General features: G+C 46.9%; 1 protein-coding gene across 1 annotated transcript in view; it reads right to left on the reverse strand.

The window, feature by feature from the left end:
• Positions 1-256: 256 nt before the first annotated feature.
• The window catches only part of TrAtP1_007072 (putative Hybrid PKS-NRPS biosynthetic cluster), a gene marked incomplete at its 5' end in the record, with an annotated part of 35,499 nt that continues 9,189 nt past the window's right edge, over positions 257-26,566 (reverse strand). The window contains 3 exons of the mRNA XM_066113378.1: positions 257-7,516; positions 7,643-16,815; positions 17,008-26,525. Of these exons, the coding sequence (XP_065969464.1) occupies positions 365-7,516; positions 7,643-16,815; positions 17,008-26,525 (25,843 nt within the window). The 3' untranslated portion in view covers positions 257-364. The remainder of the gene's footprint in view (positions 7,517-7,642; positions 16,816-17,007; positions 26,526-26,566) is intronic.

The following is a 26,566-nucleotide window of genomic DNA, read 5'->3' on the forward strand; positions in this document are numbered from 1 at the left end:
GGATAGTTTGAGGCTATATCAGGGCGTAGAGTTATCAGTTAAACTACAGCTTTGGGTCTCTGATAGGCTATAGTACCAACAAATTAAAGCAAAAGGCGTAGTTTTAACTTTATTTCATTCAACTGTGATAATGGTCGAAGTTTGATACATGACGTTTTATATATGATTACTACGTCGTAAACGCCGGGCCGTATGTATGTCGACTTTGCCGTATTTCAGATGAGACATGACAACAATTTTGCTTCTATAAAGAGATCTATTGCTTAAGGTAAATAAAAAACCAAATGAAAACGAAAAAGAAAGAAATTAAAGTATAGGATAGAATGAAAGGAAAGCAACTAAATACAATGAAATCATTCCTGCTTTATGTTGGCTTTTGTGCTGTGTGCACACGCCTAATGACACTCCCCTGCTCAACATCGCCAAATCCGCTTTCTGAAGAAGGAATAAATCCGATTCTTCTGAGATATCGCACATTACTCTTGATCGCCGCCTGTGTATCTTTGTATTCTGTATATTCTATACCTTTATACGTGAGAATGTTTCGCGGTATGCCGAGCTGACGTAGAAATTGCTGCACTGTCCACAACGGATGTTTGGTGCCAACTTTTTCCATTGACTTTGTTGCACGATCTAACCATTCTGCCCATGGTATCGGCTTGCACGGCGTTTCTAGCTCAGAATTGACAAGGTCCCAGAAAACAGGTACCGGCATGCCGCTTCCAGAAATGGAAAATGGCGCGATTGTGCTATCGAAGATCTTATTTATGATGCCTGAAGCGACAGAGCCTACATCTTGGATGTAGTTCCAGTGCGCTTCTGGTTCTTCGGGATAGGCTCGGATTGACGCCGCTGTTGAAACAACACGCCATATGAAATCGTCAGTGTTTGCGATGCCATCTTTTACTGTGCCTATGATTCGCCCAGGTTTAACAATCGAGAGCCGGTTCTGGTTGGTCGGAAGGCTATTAGTGATGTTCTTGATAACTCCATCGCAGACGAACTTTGTTTGCATGTAGGCGGTGGCGTTCCTGAAGAATACAGCAGATATAGCCTGGTGATCGTCTGGGGTTGTGAATGCTCCACCAGAGACAAAGACAAATTTTGGTTGCATAGGCGATGTTGCCGCCACCATCAGTAAGTCGACTGTCGAGTTGACATTAGGGAGGCAGAGTGTATCATAACTGGCATGCCAATTAACAGAAGCCCCATTGTGGATGATAGCATTGATGCCGGTCTCTGACTCGGAAAGCCCTGAGAGTCGCTTCCAGTGAGCCTCAGTGAGACCTAGGCGAGCCTTGGAGAGATCGCCTGGCCAAACTTCCAGCTTATCAGCGTCTTTTTCGCGCCACCAACCTGCGATTTTGGCTGTCTCTCGGATTCGCTTCATTCCATCGGATGCCGATTTTGAACGAACATGTACAATGATAGACCGCACTGCTGGATTTCGGACCAATTGATTCAGAATCTCAGTGCCAAGGAAGCCAGTGGCTCCGGTGAGGAAAATTGTTGACTGGTCGCGGAGTGTAGTGACGGGGTTTGCCTGTAAAGCGTGTGGGTGTGATACCCAAGATGCCTCACAGATTGACTTTATCTTGGCCATTAAATCGATGCCCGAAGATGGATGACATGATGGTGAAGCTCCGCACTCTACAGCTGTCTCAATCAATTTAGCCATATGACTGACCGTCGTGTGATTGCTGCTAAAAGACTCTTCAATAGGGACACCAAATTCGTCGTTTGCTAGTTTCAGCATGGTAATTGCTTGGATCGAGTCACCACCAAGCTGGTAGAAGTTGTCGTCTATGCCGATTGTGTCTGCAGGTATGTCGAGAATCATTGCCCAGTGCGCCCGGACCCAGTGCTCAAGAGTAGATGAGCAACCGCGGAAAGGCGGGTGTTGGCTGGCCAGATACCTTCCGAGAGTTCCAGTAGAAAGCTTCATCGCCGTTCGTGTGAGTGCTGCCTTGTCAATCCTGCCGCAGCTTTTGAGTGGCAGATACTCGATAGGGATGAAGTATTTGGGAAGCATATAATTTGGCAAGGCAGTGGTTAAATCTCTAAAGACTTGAGACAGATGCTCTTGCATTTTGCTACTAGACGGTGCCAGTTGAACAATTGCAGATTCGTCAGCGATCTTATGATCACTGAAGCTGATGAATGCCACTAGGGATTGTTCAATATCGCTCGTTATTACATCAACTGCTGCTTCTTTGATTTCAGCAGAGAGCAACCTGATCTGGGTTTCGATTTCATAGGATTCAACCCGTTGACCCCGAATATTGACTTGCGCGCTTTTGCTACCAACATAGTTGATAGCTCCGTCGCAATTATATCGAACTAGATCACCGGTCTTGTAGAATTGATTTATTTCAGTGGCTTCGACGTCTGGAAGCCAGTCAAAGTCATCAATGAATGGCCGCGTAGTGTTTTTAGAGTCATCGTTGTAGTAATCGGCAAGTGCATGACCTTGTAACACGAGCTCACCCACGCACCCAATAGGAGCAAGTTCATGATGGTTATCAGTATCTACAATCCAAAAACGATGAGGAGCCTGTAGTAAGACTTGGTCGTGAATAGATGACTTAGATGACTGAAGGCTGGCCTTGCCTTGTTGGATTGCCTGCTGTATGTCCCACGGACTTGTCACAGATACAGTTGACAGCGTTTTCTCTCCAGCATTCAAGAGCTGGTCAAGAACGAAATCGAATTGCTCGAGGACAGCTTGAGCTTGGAAGTCTTGAAGGAAGTCGGAGTTATAAATCAACGTCAACTGTAAATCGCTCTTGAGCAACTGGCATTGCAAGACAAGCGGATAATTGAAGACATCACCGAGTAGTTCACGGTCTGTGATGCCTTCAATAGCAGCCGAAAGTAGGACAGCTGGTGAGGCTTCATCTTGCACTGAAAGAATTTGTTCTTCATCCGATTGAATGAGAAGAAAGTTTGTAAACCTGCATGCATCCTTGGCAGAGGCGCTAATTCGTGAAATATTTGCAAGCCCGTATTGTTCATGGGCCACCATTTCAGAAGCTTGAGTTTGCAAACCTTGAAGAAAATCTGAAATGGTTCGCTGCTTGTCTATGCGGACTCTTATGGGAACTGATGACATAGTAGAACCGGGAATATCCTTAATGCCCTTTAACGGGGCTTGTCTACCGGAGACGGCTGTTCCAAAACATACATCATCGGTTCGCTCATACTGTGCCAGTATCATTGACCACGCAGCTCGGATGAGTGCTGTGGAGCAGCTCGGTGACGGTGCGAAGTGAATCAATCTACTCATTACATTGGCAGCTTCTCTTGATGCTTGTGGCTTGTGACATGCCAGGCGCGTGGGAAACGCGGTGCGTCTGGCGCCAGAAAGCTGCGTGGTCCAGTATTTGCGGGCAGCATCTCGGTCAAGATCCTGAACGTACTGGATAAAAGTGGTGTATGGAACTAGAGATGCTGGTTTGCTCTGCGTATAGATTGCTTGTAGCGTCTTGATCATCATTGAGGAGGTCCACTCATCAAAGATGGCGTAATGGACGTTTAACGCGAAGTATGTATCGCAGGCTTCAGAGATTATTCCAAAGCGGCAGAGGCGCGAGCCATATGTCATCTCAGTACTCTCATGCGGCAGAATGAATGAGCGGAGGTCAGTGTAAGTGTCAGACCAAGCAATGGAGTCTTTGACAACTGCCTGGATTGTAGTGCCTCCTGAGAAAACAAATCGAGTGCGAAGGTTAGGTAAGAGAGTCATGGTTTGCTCCCAGGCTAGCTTGAAGCGACATGTGTCGATTTCCGGACCTAGACGATAAACACGCTTTGAGATGTAAGATCCGGGCTGCGTGATGGTCAACGCCATCAAATTTTGTTGTAGTTCAGTGCAGGTGTACATATCTTCGATGTCCGCTGGGTCTGAGAGCTTGCATTGAACCATGACTGCCTGCTGGACGTTGGATCTATCATCTTCAGGAATGAGACTAAACTGAGAATTGTCTTCTTGCACCGTGGAAGTAGGCTGGATGGACTCTGCCATAGATGAAAGGTGGTGATCACTGAAGATCAATGCCACTGAAAGATTCATGTCGTGGTCTCGAGCCAAAGAGACCAGATGGATTGCGCTGATTGAATCGCCGCCGAGCTGTAAAAAGCTATCGTATTTTCTAATGGCTGTTGGATCGTCTATATTAAGAACTTGGGCCCAAAGATCCCGCAGCTGCAGCTCTGTCGTTGTTGTCGGCGATTCACTGTCGCGGACATTTGGGGTAAAGCGCAAACGATCTTTGACGGAGATGCCGCGACCGTATTCGACGAAAGAGCGACGATTTACTTTACCAGATGTCATCTGCTCTGGTTTCCCTTCAAAGATGACATAGGACGACGGAATCATGTATCTGGGTAGAGATGTGGCTAATGACGAATCCAGATGGGAAATGAGGCTTTGTTCTTGCTCAGACACGTTTTGAAGAAGGCGGAAAGTCTGTGACAGAGTAGCCTCGCCTTCGGTATACCAAAGGAAGGCAAGAAGAACATCTTTGGAACTGTCACTGTCTGCTTTGGCAACATCAACCATTGCAGCCATGTTGAGAGGAAGGAATTCCTGAATCCGCGATTCGATCTCACCAAGCTCGAGGCGCTGGCCATGTATCTTGATTTGTGTATCCATGCGGCCCAGGTATTCAAATGTACCGTCAGCAATACGTCGGACGAGGTCACCTGTGCGATACACTCGCTTCTGGCCCCCAGGAAGCCAGTCAACATCTTCCATCCAGTTGGCCGCGACGTCGTCGCTAACATTCAGATAGCCTCGAGCAAGCATAGGGCCCTCAATGAGTAATTCCCCTACGCATCCTACAGGCACAAGCTGCCTATAGTTGCTCGGTTCAACAACCCAAAAGGCACTGGATAACGGCCTACCTAGATTCGTTGATCGTCCCGATTTACCGACAGTAGGATTCCATGCGCAGATGGACGCTTCAGCCGGTCCGTAAAGGCCATGTAGTTCAACATGATTGACCCAGCGGTCTGCGCACTTCTTGCTAATGGCTTCACCACCAAGGCAAAGGATCTTCAAGCTAGGCACCTCAGCAGGAGAGAGCAGGTCAGCAACTGTAGGCGTCAAGAATACCCAGTCAGCCTTTGTAGACCGTATAGCACCCGGTAAGTCGTTTACTCGGGCATGGTCAGAAGGTACACAGAGACACGCGCCACGCATAAGCGAGACAAGGCAGTCGAGGATTCCAACGTCGAAAGTGTAGGCCGAAAACTGGAACACTCGTGTGCCCGGTCCAATACCAAGGTCAGCGCCGTATGCGTTGCTAGACGAGCAAATGTTATTGTGCTGAATAACCATGCCTTTTGCTTTACCTGTAGAGCCAGACGTAAAGAGAATCACGCTGGAATTTTCAGGCTTTGCTGTTGACACTATCGTCTGGCTTGGATCAGGTAATTCGGAAAGCGTGGTCTCATCAATGAGTAAGACTTCAACTCCGAGGCCATCGAGTGCGTTGCCACACGCTGGACTGACTATGGCAAGGCCGGCATGAGTATCGTCGATGATGCCTCGTAAACGACCAGCCGGAGACGCTGGATCAAGGGGAACAAAGGCTCCACCAGCCATAATAACGGCAACCATAGCTACAACGGCGAATACCGATTTATTGAAACACAGAAGCACAAAGACTTCAGGGCCAATGCCATGTTCTTGAAGTTTCTTTGCCAGACGCGAGGCCAAAATACCTACTTGGGAGTAAGAAAGCTCTCCATCCCAGGACGTGACGGCAATTTCATCTGGTCTTGAACGGATTTGTTCTTGAATGAGCCAGTGTACGCACGTCTCACTAGAAGGACTCAATCGAGTTGATTCAATTGCGTGTTGAATGTCCCAAGAACTAAGAAGGGAGACTGAGCTAAGAGAGCAGTTGGCAGACTCAATGGTGACAAGCTGTTGGATGACATGATCCAAATGAGAAGACAAAGCCTGGACTTGAGCTTCGGCTAATACTGCAGAGTCATAGAATATGTTTAAACCAAATTTATCCGGAAATTGGCTGGCGATGATTGCTAAGGGATAGTTGAAGTAGCCATCCATAGAATCTAATGTGAAGTCGTCTGTAGATTCGTCAAGAATAAAGATAGCATCGCCTGTATCATCTGTCGCGAGGGCTGCTGGCGGCTGTATAACAAGGAGACTTGAGAAGTCACAAACCTCTTTAGCGTATGTGCTGACTTTGGATATCTTTTGAAGTCCATATTGCTCATAGGGAATCATATTCCCACTCAACTTTTGGACATGGTGAAGGAATTCAGATATCGATGCTTGTTTATCTAGGCGCACACGCAGAGGGATTGTGGCAATCATAGGGCCAGCCACCATATCCGCTCCTGAAATTGGCGCCTGACGACCCGACACTGTTACTCCAAAAACGGCTTCGTTGCTATCACAGTACCTCGCGAGGACGATAGACCATGCAGCTCGAAGGATTGTTGCGTGAGTGATTGAAGTTTTAGCAGAACTTGTAAAAGAAATCGTTGAGCGATAACACTGGCTTTCAGCTTTATGTGGGCCGGTAGGACGAGGTGGGAATGAAGCTCGCACTGCCCCTGAAAGCTCTGTCTCCCAGAAGGATGCAGCAGCGTCTCCATTGGTCTCTTGGACGTATTTAATAAAATACGAGAACGGGCGTATCTCTGGAATGTAACGGTCCGAATATGCCTGATACAAGACTGAAAACATAACTTTGAGTGTCCAGCCGTCGTAGATGGAGTGATGGGCAACCCAGATAAAGTAGTTTTCGCCTTTCTCAGACACAATGGTGTACCGGCACAGAGGCGTCCCATATCCCATTTGTGCGTTTCGTAGTGATCTAGTCATTGAGTCGAGAGTTTCATTCTCGGCGGATTGCCAGTGGCTGTCATTGTCAAGGACAACCTGAGTTGTGACACCATCTAATAACACGATTCGTGTTCGAAGGTTACTGCAAACTTCCACAACAGTATCCCAAGCATTTTTAAATCTGGAAACATCTGCCGATTTTGACAAATGATAGACATATGTAGCAACATAAGAGCCAGGCTGCTTGACAGTGAGAGCTATAAGACCTTCTTGGAGTGGGGAACATGGGTAGGCGTCTTCAATCGTTTGTCCATCGTCAAGGCCGCACTCTTCGCGGATCTCATCTCCAAGAGCAAGGCTTGAGCGTGATTCAGATAACAAACTGAAAGGTTCTAGTGGAGATTCTGTGATGTCCGCACTGCCATCTTGGATCAAGATAGCTTTCAAAGCCACGGCTGATAACCTAGGGTCATCAAAGACGTCCTTGACAGTAAACGCAATTCCATCTTCTTTGGCTGTTGAAACAAGGTATATGCCCATAATCGAATCACCTCCCAGCTGGAAGAAAGTATCATCCCTACCAATTGAGTCCATCGGCACATTCAAGATTTCCGCCCAGATTGTCTGCAGTCGCCTTTCCATCCGAGTCTCTGGTTCGCGTTTTATCCTATTCGATGGTGAGTAGGCAGCTCGCTGATCCCAAGTTAGCGAAGATAGTTGCTCATGTAGAAGCTTTCTATCCAATTTGGTAGAGATAGTAAAAGGCATATATTTGCATGGAATGATCAACGTGGGAATCATATATTTGGGCAAGACAACACTGAGCTCGTCGACCAACGCCCCCAATCGATTTTGTAAGGCCTCATCAGATGATACAAAGAGCGTTTCTGATATGTTTGACTGGATGCTTGGTGACTTTTCTTCGTCGTTGGTGCAGAAGTAGGCAACAAGTGTAGAGCTATCATTGTTCTTGAATACGTCAACGGTCACCTGGCGGGCATCAGCCAAAAGCTGCTGGATGTGGAATTCAACTTCTGTGGCTTCGATGCGAAGACCATTAATTTTGATCTGCGTGTCCTTGCGAGTTGAAAATTCGATAGTTCCATCAAGATTGAAGTATCCGAGATCGCCCGATTTATAGCACCTATCCCAGTGTATTTCATCTGCAAGGGGCAACCATCCAGGAGATTGTACAATGGCAGCATTGGTACGATCTGGATCAGCCAAGTACTCTCTCAATAGGGTAGGGCCTTGAATGAGGATTTCGCCAATCGTGCCAACAGGTGCAAGGCTACTATGATCTTCGGGGTCCACAATCCAACAACTCGCACCAACTGGCTTTCCAATCGTTGATGGAGAGTCATTGACCGATATACACTCATACAGTGTACTGTAAACACAGGTTTCCGAAGGGCCCCAGCCAAGAACTAACCTGACCTTGCCAAACCAAGAGTCGAGTATATCCCGGGGCACAGCCTCGCCGCCGACTAGCAATAATTCTAGACCAGGTACATCGGCCGGCTGCAATGTTCGGAGGAAAGAAGGCGTCAAGATTGCCCAGTTAACGCCTACCTCACAAATAAATTCCGTAAGTCTATTCAAGCGTGCCTCTTCAGAGGGCACACAAACACAAGCTCCAGACAACAACGGCGCGATGATTTCGCCGACTGAAAGGTCGAAAACAAACGACGCAAATTGTAGCATCCTGATACTCGAATCCAGACCGAGGCGTTTGCTGATGGCCATCTGACTCGTGCACACAGCACCATGTTCCATAACTAGGCCTTTTGCCATACCCGTGCTGCCTGACGTGAACAAAACGTAGGCGGCGTGTTGAGGCGAAATTTGAAGATTGGGGTTGTCTTTATTGTAGCTCTTTCTTATTAAATCAATGTCCAAAGAGGGGGTCAACACAATGGCTTTGGAAGTCAACAGGCGGGCTGTCTCGACATTGTTTTCCGACGCTAATGTAAGATGCGCTTTTGTTTGGCTGGCAACCTGTTTTTGGCGCTGAAGAGGATGGGAGGGATCAATTGGTACCCAAGCGGCACCGGCCTTGTTAATAGCCAAAATGGAGACGATGTGCCAGACGGATTTTTCGAAACAAACGAGAACGAGATCATGAGGCTTCACGCCGTTTTCTATAAGATAGTGGGCGAGTCGGTTGGCTGTCTCATTCAGCTGGCCATATGTAAGCTCTTTGTCCCATGCGCATATGGCCTTGTCGTTTGCGCGAATCTCAGCTTGGTGCTCAATAAGAGTATGGATGCAAGAATGGATAACTTCGGGCAATTCATCGTTTACCTGTTGTGAGAATTTGAGGTCCCAGCTACAAGATAACGGCAAGGCGTTGAGTTGAAGTTCTTGCTCCAACACTAGTTGCCTCATGATATGTTCAAGTTGGCAAGACATTGCCTGTATTTGTTGCTCAGAGATGAGTTTTGAGTCATAGATGAAGACGAGATTGGCATGCTCATCGTCAATATGACCTTGTAGGACAAGAGGATAGTTGAAATAGTCTCGCAACATGGTATCTGCCTGAGCATCATCATCCACTGGTACCATAATCGCATCTCTGTCATCTGATAGATGCTGGAGTGGCTGAATGACCAATAGCGCCGAGAATTTACAAGCCTCGTCAGCTTCCGGGCTAAGCTTCGAAATTTCTTGCAGCCCCAGTTGTTCAAACGGAACCATCTCTGCAGCCTGGGTTTGTATTCTTTGAAGATATTCTCTTATAGTTTGTTGTTTGTTTAGTTGAACACGAATAGGCACCGTGGCGATTGTAGGCCCAGGCATTTCTGATAGTCCATGGATTGAAGCTTGTCGCCCAGAGGTGGTAGCCCCAAAACAAACATCGTCCGTATCACAATATCGTGCGAGAAGTAGAGCCCACGCAGCCCGCACTATCGTAGCTTTGGTAACCGATATGGAAGCCGTATTGAGTTCTACCGGTCTTGTGAACGTTTGACTGGAGCTAAAGCCGCTATTTGAGGTGGAAAATGGCGGGAAAATGGCTCGATTAGCGCCCTGCAGTTGTGTTCTCCAGTAGTTGCTTGCTGCTTCACAGTCGACATTTGTGACATATTCCACAAATCGATTATAGGGCATCAAGTTCGGAGGTATACGGCCTTCATAAAGCGAAGTCAATACATTCATCATGATTCGCATTGTCCAACCGTCAAAGATAGAATGGTGTAAAGCCCAAGCAAAGTAGACCGCGCCGTTGTCTTCAACAATAGCATAGCGGTTTAGTCGTGAACCGTAGCCCATGGTAAGCGAGTTCATTGACTGCATGAAATCCTTCAATCCCTGGGATTGTAGCTCCTCCCAAGCAATATCATTCTCAATGACAACTTGGACCATTGCTCTTCCGGCAACAACGCATCTGGTACGTAAATTCGGACACATCCTCACCGTCTCTTCGAATGCACCGCGAAATCTAGGCAAATCGACATTGGGATGGAGACGATAGATAAATTTCGCAACATAAGAACCGGGAAGCTTCTCTGTTAAGGCTATTAGGCCTTCCTGTAACTTCGTACAAGGATAAGAATCGTGGAAAACAAGATTCTCAGCAAAATCGTAATTTCGCCGCAGCTCCTGGCTGAAGAGTGGCTTTCTGCATGACTTGTCAATAAGACTGAATGGCGGAATGTTTAATATCTCATCATTTTTCTGGATGTTGGTGGCCCTGGCAGCAAGAGCTAAGAGCCTAGGATCGTCAAAAATATCCGATACAGCGAGTTTAATATTATCAGCATAGGCGGCATTAATGAGATGAATGGCCAGGATGGAGTCGCCGCCAATTTGTAGGAAGCTATCGTCTCGTCCAATGGACTCTAGAGGAATGTTCAATACCTTTGCCCAAAGCTTTTGGAGATGAGTCTCCATTTCTGTTCTTGGACTTTGCTTTTCTGACATGGCAAGAGAATATCTCGCAAGATCCTCATGATCAAGAGCAGAGGCCATGGCTTTGAGTTTCTTTCGGTTAAGCTTTGTCGATGACTGAAGGGGAAGATACCGGCAAGGGACAAACGCGGTTGGGATCATGTAATGCGGTAGTATAGCTTGTAGCTGGCTTAAGAGGCCATGAAACTGTTCCCGCATGCAAGAATCGAGAGGAAGGAATATATCAGAGTCGTAATCATCGTTTGGATCCGATTGTCGCCATCTATCGAAACTGACAAAAGCTACTAGGGTAGTTCCGATTGAAGTCGTTATAGCGTCAACGGCGATATCGCAAGCGGCGCCTAGTTTATCGCGAATGTGATGTTCAACTTCACCAAGCTCTACACGAAGGCCACGTATCTTAACCTGAGTACCGCGGCGGCCGCTGAAGACAATATTGCCATCCTCATTGTAGAAGCAAAGGTCACCAGATAAGTAAAATCGGTTCCAATGATGAGGACCGGGTAAAGGCGCCCAGCTGGGTCGAGGAATCAACGAAGCCTCCGTCTGACGGGCATCATTGAGATATTCACGAAGCAGTGTTGGACCCTGGACAGCAAGTTCACCAACCGTGCCGATTGGTGCAAGACGTTCAGGCGTTTCTGGGTCAACTACCCAGCAAAATCCACCCACTGGACGGCCAATAACACTAGAAGATTCTTCTGCAGATGTCCATTCATGTATGGCACTGATTACACACGTTTCCGTGGGACCCCAAGCACTAATCAGTCGTAAGCTCCCAAACCACGTTAGAAACACATCTTGGGGGATGGGTTCACCGCCAACCAAGAGAAGCTCGACACTGGGAACTTCTCTAGGTTGGATGGTTCTAGCGAAGGATGGTGTGAGGAAAAGCCAATTAATGCGTTGCTCCCGGATAAAGTCCACAATGCCATTCATTCGTTGTTTTTCAGACGGCATGCAAACGCATGCACCAGAAATTAGCGGGGCAATGATTTCACCAATTGACATGTCAAAGATGAATGTAGCAAACTGCAATATGCGCACAGTTGGAGTGAGGTTGAGTCTCCTAGCAAGTGCATTCTGGCTTGTGCATAACGACACATGCTCAATGACCATACCTTTTGGCGTGCCAGTGCTACCACTCGTGAAAATCACATAAGCAGTATCTTGTGGAAATACTGCCACTCGAGGCACATCCGACTCAAGAATGGAGTGAGCCAATACGCTATCAAGCTCACTCGAAACCTCGATTACATCTTGAACCAACCTCGCACAGAGGGCGGCGTGCTTTCGCGAAGACACTGCTAAGCGAGCTTCAGTTTGAAGGGAAATCTCCAGCAAACGTTTTTCGGGCTGTGATGGTTCTAAAGGGACCCAAGCAGCGCCAGCCTTATTAACTGCGAGTATGGAGATTATATACCACGCGGATTTCTCAAAGCAAACTGGTATAATCTCGCCAGGCTGGACGTTATGAGCATGGATCAAATGGTATGCAAGTCTATTTGCAGTAACCATTAACTGATGGTATGTAAAATTCCCGTCCCATGATGAGATCGCTTGTGCATTTGGCGCAATCTTGGCCTGCCTATCAATAAGTTCATGGATACACGAATCAATGACATCGGGCACATCACTGTTGGATGCAACAGCAAGTTCAAGGTCATAGGAAGACGAGATCGAAATGGACTGAAGACTGAAAGTGCTATTAGATGTAAGTTGATGGATGACGTGACCGAGGTGGTTGGATAACGATTGTACTTGTCGATCAGTCAAGATGTCAGAGTCGTACAATATTACTATTTTCAACTCGTCATTGTCGTAGAGATGCGCTTGTACGATAAGAGGGTAAGTGAAATAGTTTTCCAAAGAGTCGGACAGACCTTCTGTCTCTTCAGTGGTGAGAAGCGAAGAATCTGTATCTCCAGTCAAAGACATGTGGCGCATTGGTTGAATTACCAGTAAGCTGGAAAATTGACATGCGTTGGAGGCATCTTCCCCCAATTTCATTATTCGTTGCAGCCCGAACTGTTCATATGGTGTCATTTCTCCTGCAGCCTTTTGGACGCTTTGCAAAAAGTCTGAGATGAGCTGTTGTTTGTCTATTTTGAGTCTAACAGGGAGAGTGGCAACTGTCGCTCCCACCATGTCGAATATGTCAGCAACAGGGGCTTGGCGCCCCGAGATGGTTGTACCAAAACACACATCATCAGTATCGCAGTATCGAGCGAGGACAACCGCCCAGGCAGATCGAACAACAGTGGCCACAGTGACGCCAAGCTTGTCAGTGTTAACAAAGCCTATGGACCTTTCCAATGAACATGTAACACCAGGCTTCCTAGACGCATCGTGCAGAGGGGGAAATCGTGACGGTTTGGCATTTTGCAGCTGAGATGCCCAGTATGAGGAAGCTTCCTGCATATTCATTTGAAGGATATGACGAATAAATTGCGAATAGGGGGTTATCTTGGGGATATCAGCTGCAAAATATGTCTTATGCAAGATGTTCAGCATGACTTTCATGGAGAGACCATCAAAGATTGCATGATGCATGGCCCACAAGAAATAAGCATTTCGCTGCTCGTCTTCCGCAAAGGCAACCTCACAGAGTGCTGACCCATAGGTCATTTGAAGTCCACGAGCATGATTCCAAACAGACTGGAGATTATCGTACTCTCGTGGTTCCCAGACTGAACTCGGTTTAAAGACAACTTGGATGCTTGAGCCGTCTGATGCCTGGATGATGCGGGTGCGTAAATTGGCACAGAGTTCCACAGTGTATTTCCAGGCTGACTTGAAACGAGCGACATCAACGTGAGCTGGAAGTCGATAAAGATGCTTTGCAATATACGATCCTGGCTGTCTTACAGATAAAGACATGAGGCCCTCCTGGAGGGATGTGCAGGGATAGCCGTCTTCGATGACTTGTTCATCAGAAAGGCAGCACTGCTCACGGACAGCGTCACTAAAGACTTCATCTCTAATATTGTTAGAAAGCAGACTGAATGGTACCACCTGCATCTCAACTTGGTATGCAGTCTTTTTAGCTTTTGATGAGATTGCTAACAGTCTTGGGTCATCGAACAAGTCCTTGACTTCAAAATAGATGCCCATTTTGCGGGCGCGGGACGCCAGTTGGATGGCCAACACGGAATCTCCCCCAATCTGCAAAAAATTGTCGTCCCGTCCAATAGACTCAACTGGGATATTAAGGAGGTTTGCCCAAAGCTCTTGCAGTTGGATTTCTATGTCAGTCTCAGGCATACGCTTCTGAGCAGTTTGGAGAGAGTACGTGGCTTTTTGATCATTATTCAAAGAAGTCATGAAGCGACGCAACATGTTCCTATCCAACTTGGTCGAGGTAATTGAGGGCATAAAGCTGCAGGGAATAAATAATGTAGGAATCATGTAGTGCGGCAATAAGACCTTGAGCTCGCCCAGCATAATCGTCAGAAGCATGCGCAATTCATCTGTCATTGCCTCAAATAATGCATTTGGGTCGACATTGCTTTCGTCTGACAAGCTTCTCATATCCATATTAAAACAAACAAATGCAACGAGGTTATAGGCACCGTTGGTTTCGTATACATCCACAGCGACTTGACGTATTCCCTCTAGAGTCGTGCGTATGTAATGTTCAATTTCCTCTAGTTCAACTCTCAATCCGCGAATCTTGATTTGGCTGTCCTTGCGGCCGTTAAAAACGATTGTGCCATCAGTGTTATAGTACCCAAGATCACCAGATTTATAGAACCTATTCCAATGCTTCGAATCTGGCCGAGGCGCCCACCCAGGAAGCGAGGATGTAGTTGAAATGTTTGTACGGCCAATGTCTGCCAAATATTCGCGAAGAATGGTAGGGCCCTGGATAACAATTTCACCCAAAGTGCCAGTAGGAACAAGACGTTGATGGTTATCCGGGCTAACAATCCAACAGAACCCTCCCACAGGCCGGCCGATGATAAGAGGTGATTCATTGATAGAAGACCATTCGTGGAGAGTGCTAAAGCAACAGGTCTCAGCAGGGCCCCATCCATTGACCAGGCGAACCTTTCCAAACCAGGTGCTAAGTACATCTCTCGGAACTGCTTCACCGGCTAATAATAATAGCTCAAGATTGATTGTGTCAGGATCAACTGTGCGTACAAACGAGGGAGTTAGATATGCCCAGCTGATTTCCTGTTCATTTATAAAACCTTCCAGACCGTTTAGCCTTGTGTGCTCCGACGGGACGCAAACGCATGCTCCAGTAATAAGTGGCCCAATGATTTCGCCTATAGAGAGATCAAACACAAAGGCTGCGAATTGTAAAATCCTAACCTGAGGGGTCAGACGGAGCCTTTTGGCAATAGCCATCTGGCTTGTGCAAACGGCACGGTGTTCCATGACAAGGCATTTCGCCACGCCCGTGCTGCCAGACGTAAACAACGCGTATGAAGCAAAATTAGAGGTAACAGATATTTCTGGGCCCTTGTCGCCATCTTCTTTCATGGCCAATGACTCATCTAGTGCGGCATCAACCTGAAGAACAGTTTCAGTGAGCTTCGAACAGAGACTGATATTGTGTACCGATGTTAAAGTTAGCGTAGAGCACGTCTGGTCTATCACTTGTCGTAGCCTTTGCTCTGGGTGCGAAGGATCTAAGGGAACCCATGCAGCCCCAGCCTTGTTAATGGCAAGAATAGAAACAAAGTGCCATGCCGACTTTTCAAAACACACGTGGACGAAATCTCCAGGTTTGACAGCATATGCCTTGACAAGATGTTGGGCAAGACGATTTGCTGACTCGTTAAGTTGACTATACGTGAGATTTTTATCCCACGAGCAAATTGCAGGAGCCGATGGATTGCGACGGGTCTGTGCCTCGATAAGCTCATGTACGCAAGCGTCTATAATTTCTGGAACCTCGGGATTAAATTTGAGAGCCTGTTCGACATCCCAATCGGACGTAGTCGACAAATCTTCCAGTAAAGTATCAGGATGTGAAGCAAGCTGAGTGATGATATGTTTGAACTGATTTGAAAGCGCGACAAGTTCCTGCTCAGCTACAACAAGCTTATTATAGATGAAAACGAGCCTATCTCCACAATCATGCAGGTGAGCCTGAATGACGAGAGGATATGTAAAATAGCCTCCCAGAACCTCGTCTGCCTTGTCATCAGATTGCGGGATAAGAAGAGCTTCGCTGCCTTCATTGCCCTGTGACAAAATTTGCCTTGGCTGGATTACAAGCAGGCTAGAGAAGTCGCAAGCATCTTTTGCATCATCGTTCAACTTCCTAATATTATGCAGGCCAAATTGTTCGAATGCCACCATCTCAGATGCTTGTGCTTGAGTATTTTCAAGAAAAGACAGTACACTTTGACTTTGCTGTAGATGAATGCGAACTGGAACAGTCGCAATTATAGGGCCCGGCATCTCTGTTATTCCAACCACTGGGGCCTGTCGGCCTGAGACTGTTGTGCCAAAGCAAACATCCATGGTATCAGACCGATGAGCGAGTACAACTGCCCAGGCAGCACGCAACATTGTAGCTTTTGTGATGCTGGCAGTAGGCTTAGGAACACTCATCTCTAAATCCATATATCCTGTGTTATTTGTGCCCCTTTCTTGATCCATGGAACTCAGTCGACCCGGATAAGTGGCCCTCTTAGCATTATGAAGTTGTCTAGACCAATACTCGCTTGCTGACTGGTGGTCAAGGTCTAGAGTATATCGAATAAATCGCGAAAATGGCTGCGATTGAACTGTTTTCATGCCCTCATAGACGCTTTGCAAGGCTTTGGAAATCAGACGTATAGTCCATCCATCAAAAACGGCATGATGCATAGTCCAGACAAAATGAATTCCATCGGTATGCTCAACTAGACCATAGCGACAGAGCGGAGAGTCGTATCCCATCCTTATGTGTCGCAGGCTCTCCAGATAGTCATCTAGGGATAAATGATCTGTTGAATCCCAATTAATATAATCTTTGACAATGACTTGAATAGAGGTACCATCTACATGGGTGATTCGACTTCGCATATTCGGAAACATTTTAACAGTCTTTTCCCACGAAGCCTTGAACTCGCTCAAACCTACTCCATCATAAATGCGATAATGAAACCTAGCAATGTAAGAAGATGGATTTTTGGCAGCTAGGGCCAAAAGACCTTCTTGGAACTTTGAGCAAGGATATGCATCTTCCACTCTTGCCTTGTCAAATAATGTGGTCATGTCATTCGAACAATGCGTAAAGAGAGCTTCCATATGGCTCTGGGTTAACATACTAAATGGCTCAATGAACTTGACATCATAATCCTTCTTGGTCAAGGTTTGAGCCTTGGCAGCCACATGATGAAGTCGAGCGTCATTGAACACTTCCCTTGCACTGAGACCTAAGCCATTCTCACGAGCAGTAGAGACGAGCCGTATAACGGCCATTGAGTCGCCTCCAATTTGGAGGAAATTGTCGTCCCTCGCAATTGATTCAATAGGAATCTTGAGAATATCGGCCCATAGCTGTTGCAATATCTTTTCTGTCTTTGTTTCCGGAGCACGCTTGCTGCTATTGACCAGCGAATATTCGTCAAGTTGCTCCTTGTGAAGCAGGATAGTCGTAGCTATGAGTAACTTCCGATCTAATTTAGCCGATGTTCCAAGCGGCATATAATTGCATGGAATGAAGATTTTTGGAACCATATAGGATGGAAGGACATCGGCGAGTGCGATGATGAGGTCTTGAAACTGAGATATCAAGCGATCCGATAGAGGAATAAACAAGTCTTCGCTGTCGTAAGCACCAGCTAGACGCGATGGCAGCGTATCATTACTGAAGCAGCAGTATGCTACCAGATGTGATGTCTCTTGTTTGTTAATAACATCTACCGCAACCTGGCGAATTCCGGGCAGATTATTCGTGATTTGATACTCAATCTCGTGGAGCTCTATACGAAGGCCACGAAGCTTAACCTGAGAGTCCTTTCGGCCACAAATTTCCATGGTGCCATTTGCATTGAGAACGCCTAGATCGCCAGTCCTGTAGAAACGATTCCAGCATTCTACTTCGCGTTGAGGCGCCCATTTGGGAAGCGAAGTGACTAGAGCTTCTCGAGTCTTTGTTGAATTATCCAAATATTCCCTCATGATTGTTGGTCCCTGGAAGACAATCTCGCCAACACATCCGATGGGAGCGAGCTGTCTGGGATCATTTGGATCCACAAGCCACCAGTGGCCCGTAAAAGGTCGCCCAATAGTCATTGGTGAGTCAGCCGAGCTTTCCCACTCGTGAACTGATGCAATGACACAGCTTTCAGTTGGACCCCAGGCATTAAAGAGCCGTAATTTTCCAAACCACGTCTGGATGATATCCGACGCTGCAGCTTCCCCACCTACAACAAGTATCTCGAGGTTGGGTAGTCTTTCTGGCCTTAGGCTGCGTGCAACAGTCGGCGTAGCAAATGCAGCCGTTACAGAAGCTTTAGACATGTAGCCTACTACATCGTTCATTTGCTCATCCCAAGATGGCATGCATACACAGCCGCCGACGAGAAGAGGTGCGAAAATCTCGAATATTGACGCGTCAAAGACAAAAGAGGCAAATTGGAGCATCTTTACACTATTTGTGAAACCAAGTCGACGAGCAAGGGCGATCTGTGATGTACACAGCGACTTGTGTTCAATCACAACACCCTTACTGGTGCCCGTCGTTCCTGATGTGAAGATAATGTAGGAAATGTCTGTTGGTGATACAGGAACTGGTAGCGGTTGATCATTTGTCCCTTCTGCAGTAAGAGCCTTGTCTAATTTCGAGGATACTTCAAGCACATACTTTACCAGAGATGCGCATTTGGAAGTGGTAGTCGGAGAAGTTAGGATCAGAGAGGCAGCGGTTTGTGAGATAATCTGTGAGTATCGCCTAGTTGGATTACTTGGATCCAAGGGCGACCACGCTGCTCCGGCTTTGTTTACAGCGAGAATTGCGACAATAAACCAAATCGATTTTTCGAAACAGACGTGAACAATCTCACCGAGCTTCAGACCAAATTTCATCACGAGGTAATGAGCTAAGCGATTTGCAGCGCTTTCAAGTTGACTGTACGTGAAGTCTCCATCACAAGCCAGTATAGCATGAGCATTTGGGTATATCTTAGCCTGAGCTTCGACGAGCTTGTGAATGCAAGCGTTGAAGATTTCGGGTTCGTATTGGTTAGATTCAATGGACTTTTGGAGGTCCCATTCAGAGGACAGTGCTAGCTGTCGTATAGGGATATCGCTTGACGAGACAAGCTGGCAGATGACGTGGCTAAGCTGGTGAATCAGCGCCTCAGCCTGATGGTCCGTCACTGCACTTGGTTTGTAAGCCATAGTCAATTTGACATTACCGTTGTAAACGTGTGCTTGGACAATGAGAGGGTATTTGTGATCTGTTTGGACAGAACTCGCGGTTTCATCTGCTTTAATATCTGCGGAAACCGCCATATCATAATATCCTTCGTTTGCAGCATACATATGTCGAAGTGTAAGAAGGCTAGAAAATTTGCAAGCCTCTCTTGAATCCTCGCTCAAATTGGCAATGTTTGATAATCCGTACTGCTCATAAGGAATCATTTCTAATGCCTGACTTTGCACAGCGTGAAGGAAAGAAAGAACAGGCTGATCTCGGTTAAGACGAATCCGAAATGGAACTATGGCCATCGCTGGCCCTGCCGTCTCCATTGCACCAGCTAAATTTGTCTGCTGTCTGGAGACGGCTACACCAAAGCAAATATCATCTATCTCACAATAGCGAGCTAAGATGAGAGCCCAGGCAGCTCGGACTAGCGTTGCGGTTGTTATGCTCGAGCCTAGCATATCGGACAACACAATCGCTTTATCAATGGATTTGGTAAACTCTTTCGAGTCCCTTATAGCCCGGGAAATAGGGGGGAATGTCGCCCGCTGGCAGTTCTGCAACTGCGTTTTCCAATATTGTTCAGCGTCATGAAATGAATTGCGTCGCGCAAGATGCTGAGAGTGTACGGCGTGTTCTGTATTCCGGTCTCTGGAGAAAGATATTGATTCCAAATAAACATCTTTGCCAAGCTGACAGATAACATGCTCGATTTGATGTGACAATGTTACAATTTGCTGTTCATGAAGTATGCTTTGATCGAACCAAATGCGTAATTCAACGCTATTGCTTGTTACTATACAAGCGAGAACAAGTGGATATTGAAAGTAGGACTGCATCGAATTTTCAGTAAATGACTGTTCGGAATCTCCAGAAAGTAGTATTGCATCATTAAAGTCTTCACCAGAGAATTCCTGAGGTTGGATCACGAGTAGACTTGAAAAGTTACACGCTTCCTTTGCGTGAGTGCTCACATTCGCAATATTCTGAATTCCGAATTGCTCAAAGGGCACCATCGCTGTGGCCTGATTCTGTATTCCACTGAGAAATTCAGAGGCCTTTATTTGACCACCAAGGCGAATTCGAACTGGGACAGTAGCAATTGTTAATCCTGGCATTGCTTCCAGTCCAGGCACAGCTGCTTGGCGACCGGATACAGTTGTGCCAAAAGTGACATCGTTGCTATCACTGTATCTAGCCAAGACTATTGCCCAAGCACCACGTATAATAGTTGCCTTTGTTATTGATGATTTTTGTTTACCGGGTAAAGCAATTGTTCGTCGATGCACTTGACATGACCGGCTGTCGCTTCTGTTGGAATAACCAGTAAGCGGTGGAAATGCGGCGCGTTTAGAACCACACAGCTCTGTGCTCCAAAAACTAGCGGCAGCGCTATGATCAAGTGCCAAGTTATACCGAATGAATGCATTGTATGGCCGCAAACGAGGCACGTCAACTTTTCGGTAGATGGTTTCGAGAGCCTTCAAAATGACCTGTATTGTCCATCCATCGTATATGGCGTGATGTGCTGACCACACAAAATAATTGGCTTCAGCTTCACAAAGCAATGCGTACCAGCAAAGAGGAGCGCCATAGGTCATCTCGAGGGCTCTAGGTGAATGAACAAGAGAGGAGAGAGTTTCGTTTGTTGTTTCTTCCCACTTGACCAAGTGCTTGACAATCACCTGGAGAGCAGAATCCTTCATAGGTATAATCCTAGTTCGTAACACTCCGCATAATTCGACTGTCTTACACCAGGCTTCTTTGAAGCGTGGAACATCAACGTGGTTGGCTAATTTATAGACGTATTTGGCGACATAAGAGCCAGGCTGCTTAGCAGACAGTGCCATTAAGCCTTCTTGTAAAGATGTGCATGGGAATGCATCTTCAATAGCGCTCACGGGGACATGACATAGCTCTGATGCGGTTTTTAAGGCTGCGTCTCGGATGGCCTCTTGTAGAAGTGAAAAGGGCAATATGGCGTCTTCCATCTCCCTACCACCGGCGCTAAGAATGGCTTTTGAAGCAACTGCAAGCAGTCTAGAATCATCAAAAATATCTTTCACACATATCTCAAGACCCTCAGCTCGTGCTTTAGATACTAAATGTATAGCTGAGATGGAATCACCGCCAATCTGTAAGAAGTGATCGTCTCTTCCTATTGAGACAGCCGAAATGTTCAGAATTGATGCCCAGATACTCTGAAACCGGCGTTCAACTTCTGTTTCCGGGGCCCTCTTCTCATCGTCAATCGATGAAAATGCCGATAGTTGATCATTGCTCAGAAGAGACGTCATCTTGCGAAGTGTCTTTCTATCCAGTTTTGTAGAAGTTATAGACGGCATGTATTTGCAAATGAGAAATACAGAGGGTATCATGTAATTAGGCAACAACGTCTTAAGCTGGCCTACCATAGCAGCGAGCAAAGCCTGGATTTCAGCTGTTGGAGACGTAAACAGTTCATCTATGCTGGTGTCTGATATGGCCGGCAAGCTTCGAGTTTCATCACTAAAGCAAATATAAGAGACTAGAGTAGAGCCTCTATCAGTCGCGAGCATGTCTACAGCGACTTGACAAACGTCTTCCAGTTCCTCACGGATGCGATACTCAACCTCGCTGAGTTCCACCCGTAAGCCTCGGATTTTAACTTGTGTATCTCTTCGGCTGCAGAATTCGATTGTGCCGTCATGATTATACATGGCTAAATCGCCTGATTTATAAAATCGCTTCCACTGTGGGGCTTTCTGTAGCGCCCACTGGGGAAGCGAGGTTATCACAGATGAGCTGGTGCGTTCAGCGTCCCCAAGGTATTCGCGGAGTAGCGTGGGGCCTTGTAGCAAAACCTCGCCTACAGTCCCAATGGGAGCTATCTGGTCTGGGCAGTTGGGGTCGACAATCCAGCAGAATGCCCCGACTGGCTTGCCTACAGTCAGCGGCGACTCGGTAGCAAACTTCCATTCGTGTAGTGAGCTGAAGACGCAAGTTTCAGCCGGACCCCAGCCACTGATAAATCTCAATTTGCCAATCCAAGTATCAAAGATGTCGCGGGGGGTGATCTCGCCACAAAGAAGAAGTAGCTCAAGGCCAGGGACCTCTTTTGGCTTTAATAGCCTGACGAAAGAAGGGGTAAGATACGCCCAGTTGACATTTGTTTCACGAATAAACCCAGCAATATCGTTCAAGCGAGCTTTCTCTGACGGCACGCAGACGCAGGCACCTGATATAAGTGGCGCCACAATCTCTCCAATAGAAAGGTCAAACACAAATGCAGCAAACTGTAGCATTCGAACGCCAGAATGAAGGTTCAACCTTTTGATAATTGCCATCTGACTGCTACAAACAGCGCGATGCTCCATAACAAGACCTTTTGCAACGCCAGTACTACCTGAGGTGAAAAGAACGTAACTTGCGTTAGAAGGTGTTACGCCAGTAACAATGGCATTCTGTCCGTTTGAGCTATCATGAGATAATTCTTGGTCTAGGGATGCCGTTACTTGGATTACCAACGGTACGAGGCCACTGCATAACTCGGTATGTGATTCCGACGTCAGTGCAACCACAGCATTTGTTTGCCTGATGATCTGGCTTAGTCTCTCCTGAGGATGAGACGGATCGAGAGGAGCCCACGCAGCTCCAGCTTTGTTAATCGCTAGAATAGAAACGAAGAACCAAAGTGACTTTTCGAAGCACACATGGATAATCTCATCAAGCTTGACAGTATGCTTAGCCATCAAGTAATGCGCCAGCCGATTAGCCGCACGATCCAACTCGGCGTATGTAAAGCTGCCATCACAGGCACAGATGGCCGTGGCATGAGGGGTACGGGCGGCTTGCATCTCCACTAAAGTATGGAAACAGCTATCGATGGCTACCGGCACTTCTGAGTTGAACATTTCTGACTGCTGAAGGTCCCAGGAAGACGCAACTGGGATGGCGCCCAGACTCAACTCCATGCCCAAGGCTAGCTCTTTCGCAACATGCTGGAATTGGTGCGATAATGCAACAATTCGCTTTTCGTGCAGAATCTCAGAGTCATAGATAAGTACAAGTCGCGCAGATCCATTGTTTAAATGGCCTTGAACAACGAGTGGATAATTGAAATAATTTTGATGCGTGTATTCGCCTGTTTCTAGCGCTTGATCGGTGGACACTAGAATTGGATCTTCGCCTTCACGGCCACCGGCGAACTCTAATGCCTCTTTGGGTTGAATAACAAGCAAACTAGAGAAGTCGCAGGCGTCAAACGCATCGGAACTCAATTTACGTATATTCTGTATACCAAATTGCTCAAATTCCACCATGGCGAGGGCTTGTTCTTGAACACTCTGGAGGAACGAGAGAACCGACTCTTGACGGTCCAGACGAACTCGAAGCGGGACGGTTGCGATAGCTGGCCCAGCCATATCCATTATTCCGGGTAATGGAGCTTGTCTGCCAGATATAGTTGTGCCAAAGCATACATCGTCGGTATCGCAATATCGTGCGAGGAGGAGAGCCCACGTAGCACGAAGGAGAGTCGCTCTTGTGATGCCAGACGCGCTGATATCAGGAAGCTCAATATCTGTCACAAAGGTCTGAACGCTCCTGGAATCTTCTGATCGCTTGGTAATGCCTGCATTAGTTGGTGGGAATGAAGCTTTCTCCGCCTTGTAGAGCTGCTCAGTCCAGTACTTGGAAGCAGACTCATGGTCAATATTCATGGTGTACTGAATGAAGCGAGAATACGGCGTGAGAGATCTAGTCTCTAACCCATTAAACGCTTTGTGCAAAGTATCAAAGAATATTTGCATCGACCATCCGTCAAAAACTGCGTGATGCATTGTCAAGATAAAGTACGTTTCATCTTTCTTCTCTTGTATCAACGCATACCGACAGAGCTGGGATCCGTAGGTGACCTGGATCTCCCGGGTAGATTGTACATAAGACGCTAGAGTCATGTCTTTTGTATCATCCCATTCATCGCCAGTAGTAAGCACTTGGATGGAAGAGTCGGCTAGATGGACAACTCTAGTTCTCAGAATGCCACATAGTTGAACAGTTTTCTCCCATGCATCTCGGAACTTGTCAATATCAACATGCTCCGATAGACGGTACTGAAAGCTTGTGATGTAGCTACCCGGATGCTTTACAGCCAAAGCTAAAAGGCCCTCTTGTAAGCGGCTACATGGATAAGCATCCTCAATCTCGGATGCATTCAGTTTCGTTTTCATCTCATCTGTCAAGATATAATTTCGTTCATCTTCGCTGAGCAGTTCAAATGGCTCAATTGAGCTTGTTTTTTCCGAGATTGCTTCAACATGTCGGGCCGTGCTAGCTATGGCGAGTAAGCGAGGATCACTAAAAATGTCACCGATTAGAAGTTCAATCCCACGACTTCTGGCAGCAGTGATAAGACGGATAGCCGCAATCGAGTCGCCGCCAATCTTGAGAAAGCTATCATCGCGACCGATTGACTGAGAGGCCATATTTAGTACTTCGGCCCAAACTTGCTGTAAACGGCGCTCCATATCAGTCGCTGGTGGAACCTTGATTCCATGGGCCAAAGAATACAGTTCGAACTGCTGTTGGTCGAGAGAGGCAGCAAGTTGAATCAGCATCTTTCTATCCAACTTGGAAGACGTAACCAGCGGCATTGCTTTACAAGGGATGAAAAGCGTTGGTACCATGTAGGTCGGTAGAACAACATTTAAACGTCCAACCAAGGTGTTGATACTGGCTGTGAGTTGGGACGTTGGCGTTACAATTAGTTCCCGTACGGTCTCATCATTTGCCATGCCAACTGGAAGAGTATCATCGCTGAAGCAAATGAAGGCCGCCAAGACTGTGCTAGTACCACGATTCAACAAATCGACGGCAACTTGAGAGACATTATCCATCGCGTTGCTGATATGGTACTCGATATCACCTAGCTCTATGCGGAGACCTCTGACCTTTACCTGGTTATCTTTACGGGAAGAATACCGAATGGTGCCATCTGGGTTGTACACTGCCAAGTCGCCGGTTCTGTAGAACCGGCTCCATAGATTGCGGCTAGGTGTCCAGTCTGGGAGTGGACTAACAACAGCAGACGCTGTCTTTTCCGGATCTGCGAGATATCCTCGCATCAACGCTGGTCCCTGGATAACGATCTCGCCAAGTGTACCTATGGGCGCCAGTTTTTGAGGGTCGTTGGGGTCCACAATCCAGCAGCAATAGGCTGCTATAGGCCGGCCAATCGTGAGATGGGACTCACTTAGAGACTTCCATTCATGAATCGTAGCAGCCACTATGGTTTCAGCAGGGCCCCAGGCGTTGAAAAGGCGCAATTTTCCAAACCATTTCTCGAATACATCTCTGCTAGTTGCTTCTCCGCCCAAGACAAGAGTTGTAAGACATGAAACAGTTTCAGGAATAACGGTTCTGGCGACTGAGGGGGTTAAGATGGAACATGTGACCTTGGTATCCTGTATATAGGCCGCAAGTGAGGTCATCTGTGTAGCCCATGAAGGCACACACACGCAGCCGCCGGCTAAAAGAGTGGCTAGAATTTCGGCAACTGAAGCGTCAAACACATAGGAAGCAAATTGAAGCATTCTTGTGTTGGCATCAATGCCGAGTCGGTTGCGAAGGGCAGTTAGACTACTGCTAAGAGAGTTGTGCTGAATAACCACGCCCTTCGGCGTGCCAGTCGACCCAGATGTAAAGATTACATAGGCAATGTCTTGGGAGCTAACAGCCACAGCTAGTTTGGTCTCGTTGGACTTGTTTGACGCAAGCTCTGTGTTAAGTTTAGGTGTTACCTCAAGGATATTTGACACCAGGCCGAGGCATTTCGAGGCATTAGTAGGCGAACAGAGTGCTAGGCGTGCCCCTGTCTGACTGACAATTGATTGATGACGCGCTGCCGGGTGTGATGGATCAAGTGGCACCCAGGCTGCGCCGCTTTTGTTGATGGCTAAAGTTGCGATAATGAACAGTGAAGACTTGTCAAAGCATACAAGGACAAGATCGCCCACTTGCACGCCAAGATTGCCAACGAGATGATTAGCCAATCTATTAGCAGCATCATCCATTTCAGAATATGTGAATTGACCATCCCAAGCATTAATGGCAATGGAGTTGGGGTGCCTTCGTGCGCGCTGTTCAATAAGGTGGTGGATGCATTCGTTGACTGCAACGGGCTCGTCACAATTAGCAGAACGAGCAAAGTTTACGTCCCAGTCATTTGTCAGAGAGACATGGCCGAGGAGACTGTCGTATTGTTCAAGAAGCTGTGACACAACTTGTTCAAATTGAGAGCATAAACCTTGAAGTTGACGCTCCACAAGTATATCTGCTTTGTACACGAGCATAAGGTCAACGTGGTGTTCGAGCAAACTACACTCCATCACTAGCGGATAGGTGAAGTAATTGCCCAGTGCCTTTTCTGCGCCAAGGCTATTATTGTCAATCGGTACAAGGATGTCATTTTCTGAATT

The sequence above is a fragment of the Trichoderma atroviride genome, chromosome 3, assembly GCF_020647795.1.
Source record: "Trichoderma atroviride chromosome 3, complete sequence".
Lineage (NCBI taxonomy): Eukaryota > Fungi > Ascomycota > Sordariomycetes > Hypocreales > Hypocreaceae > Trichoderma > Trichoderma atroviride.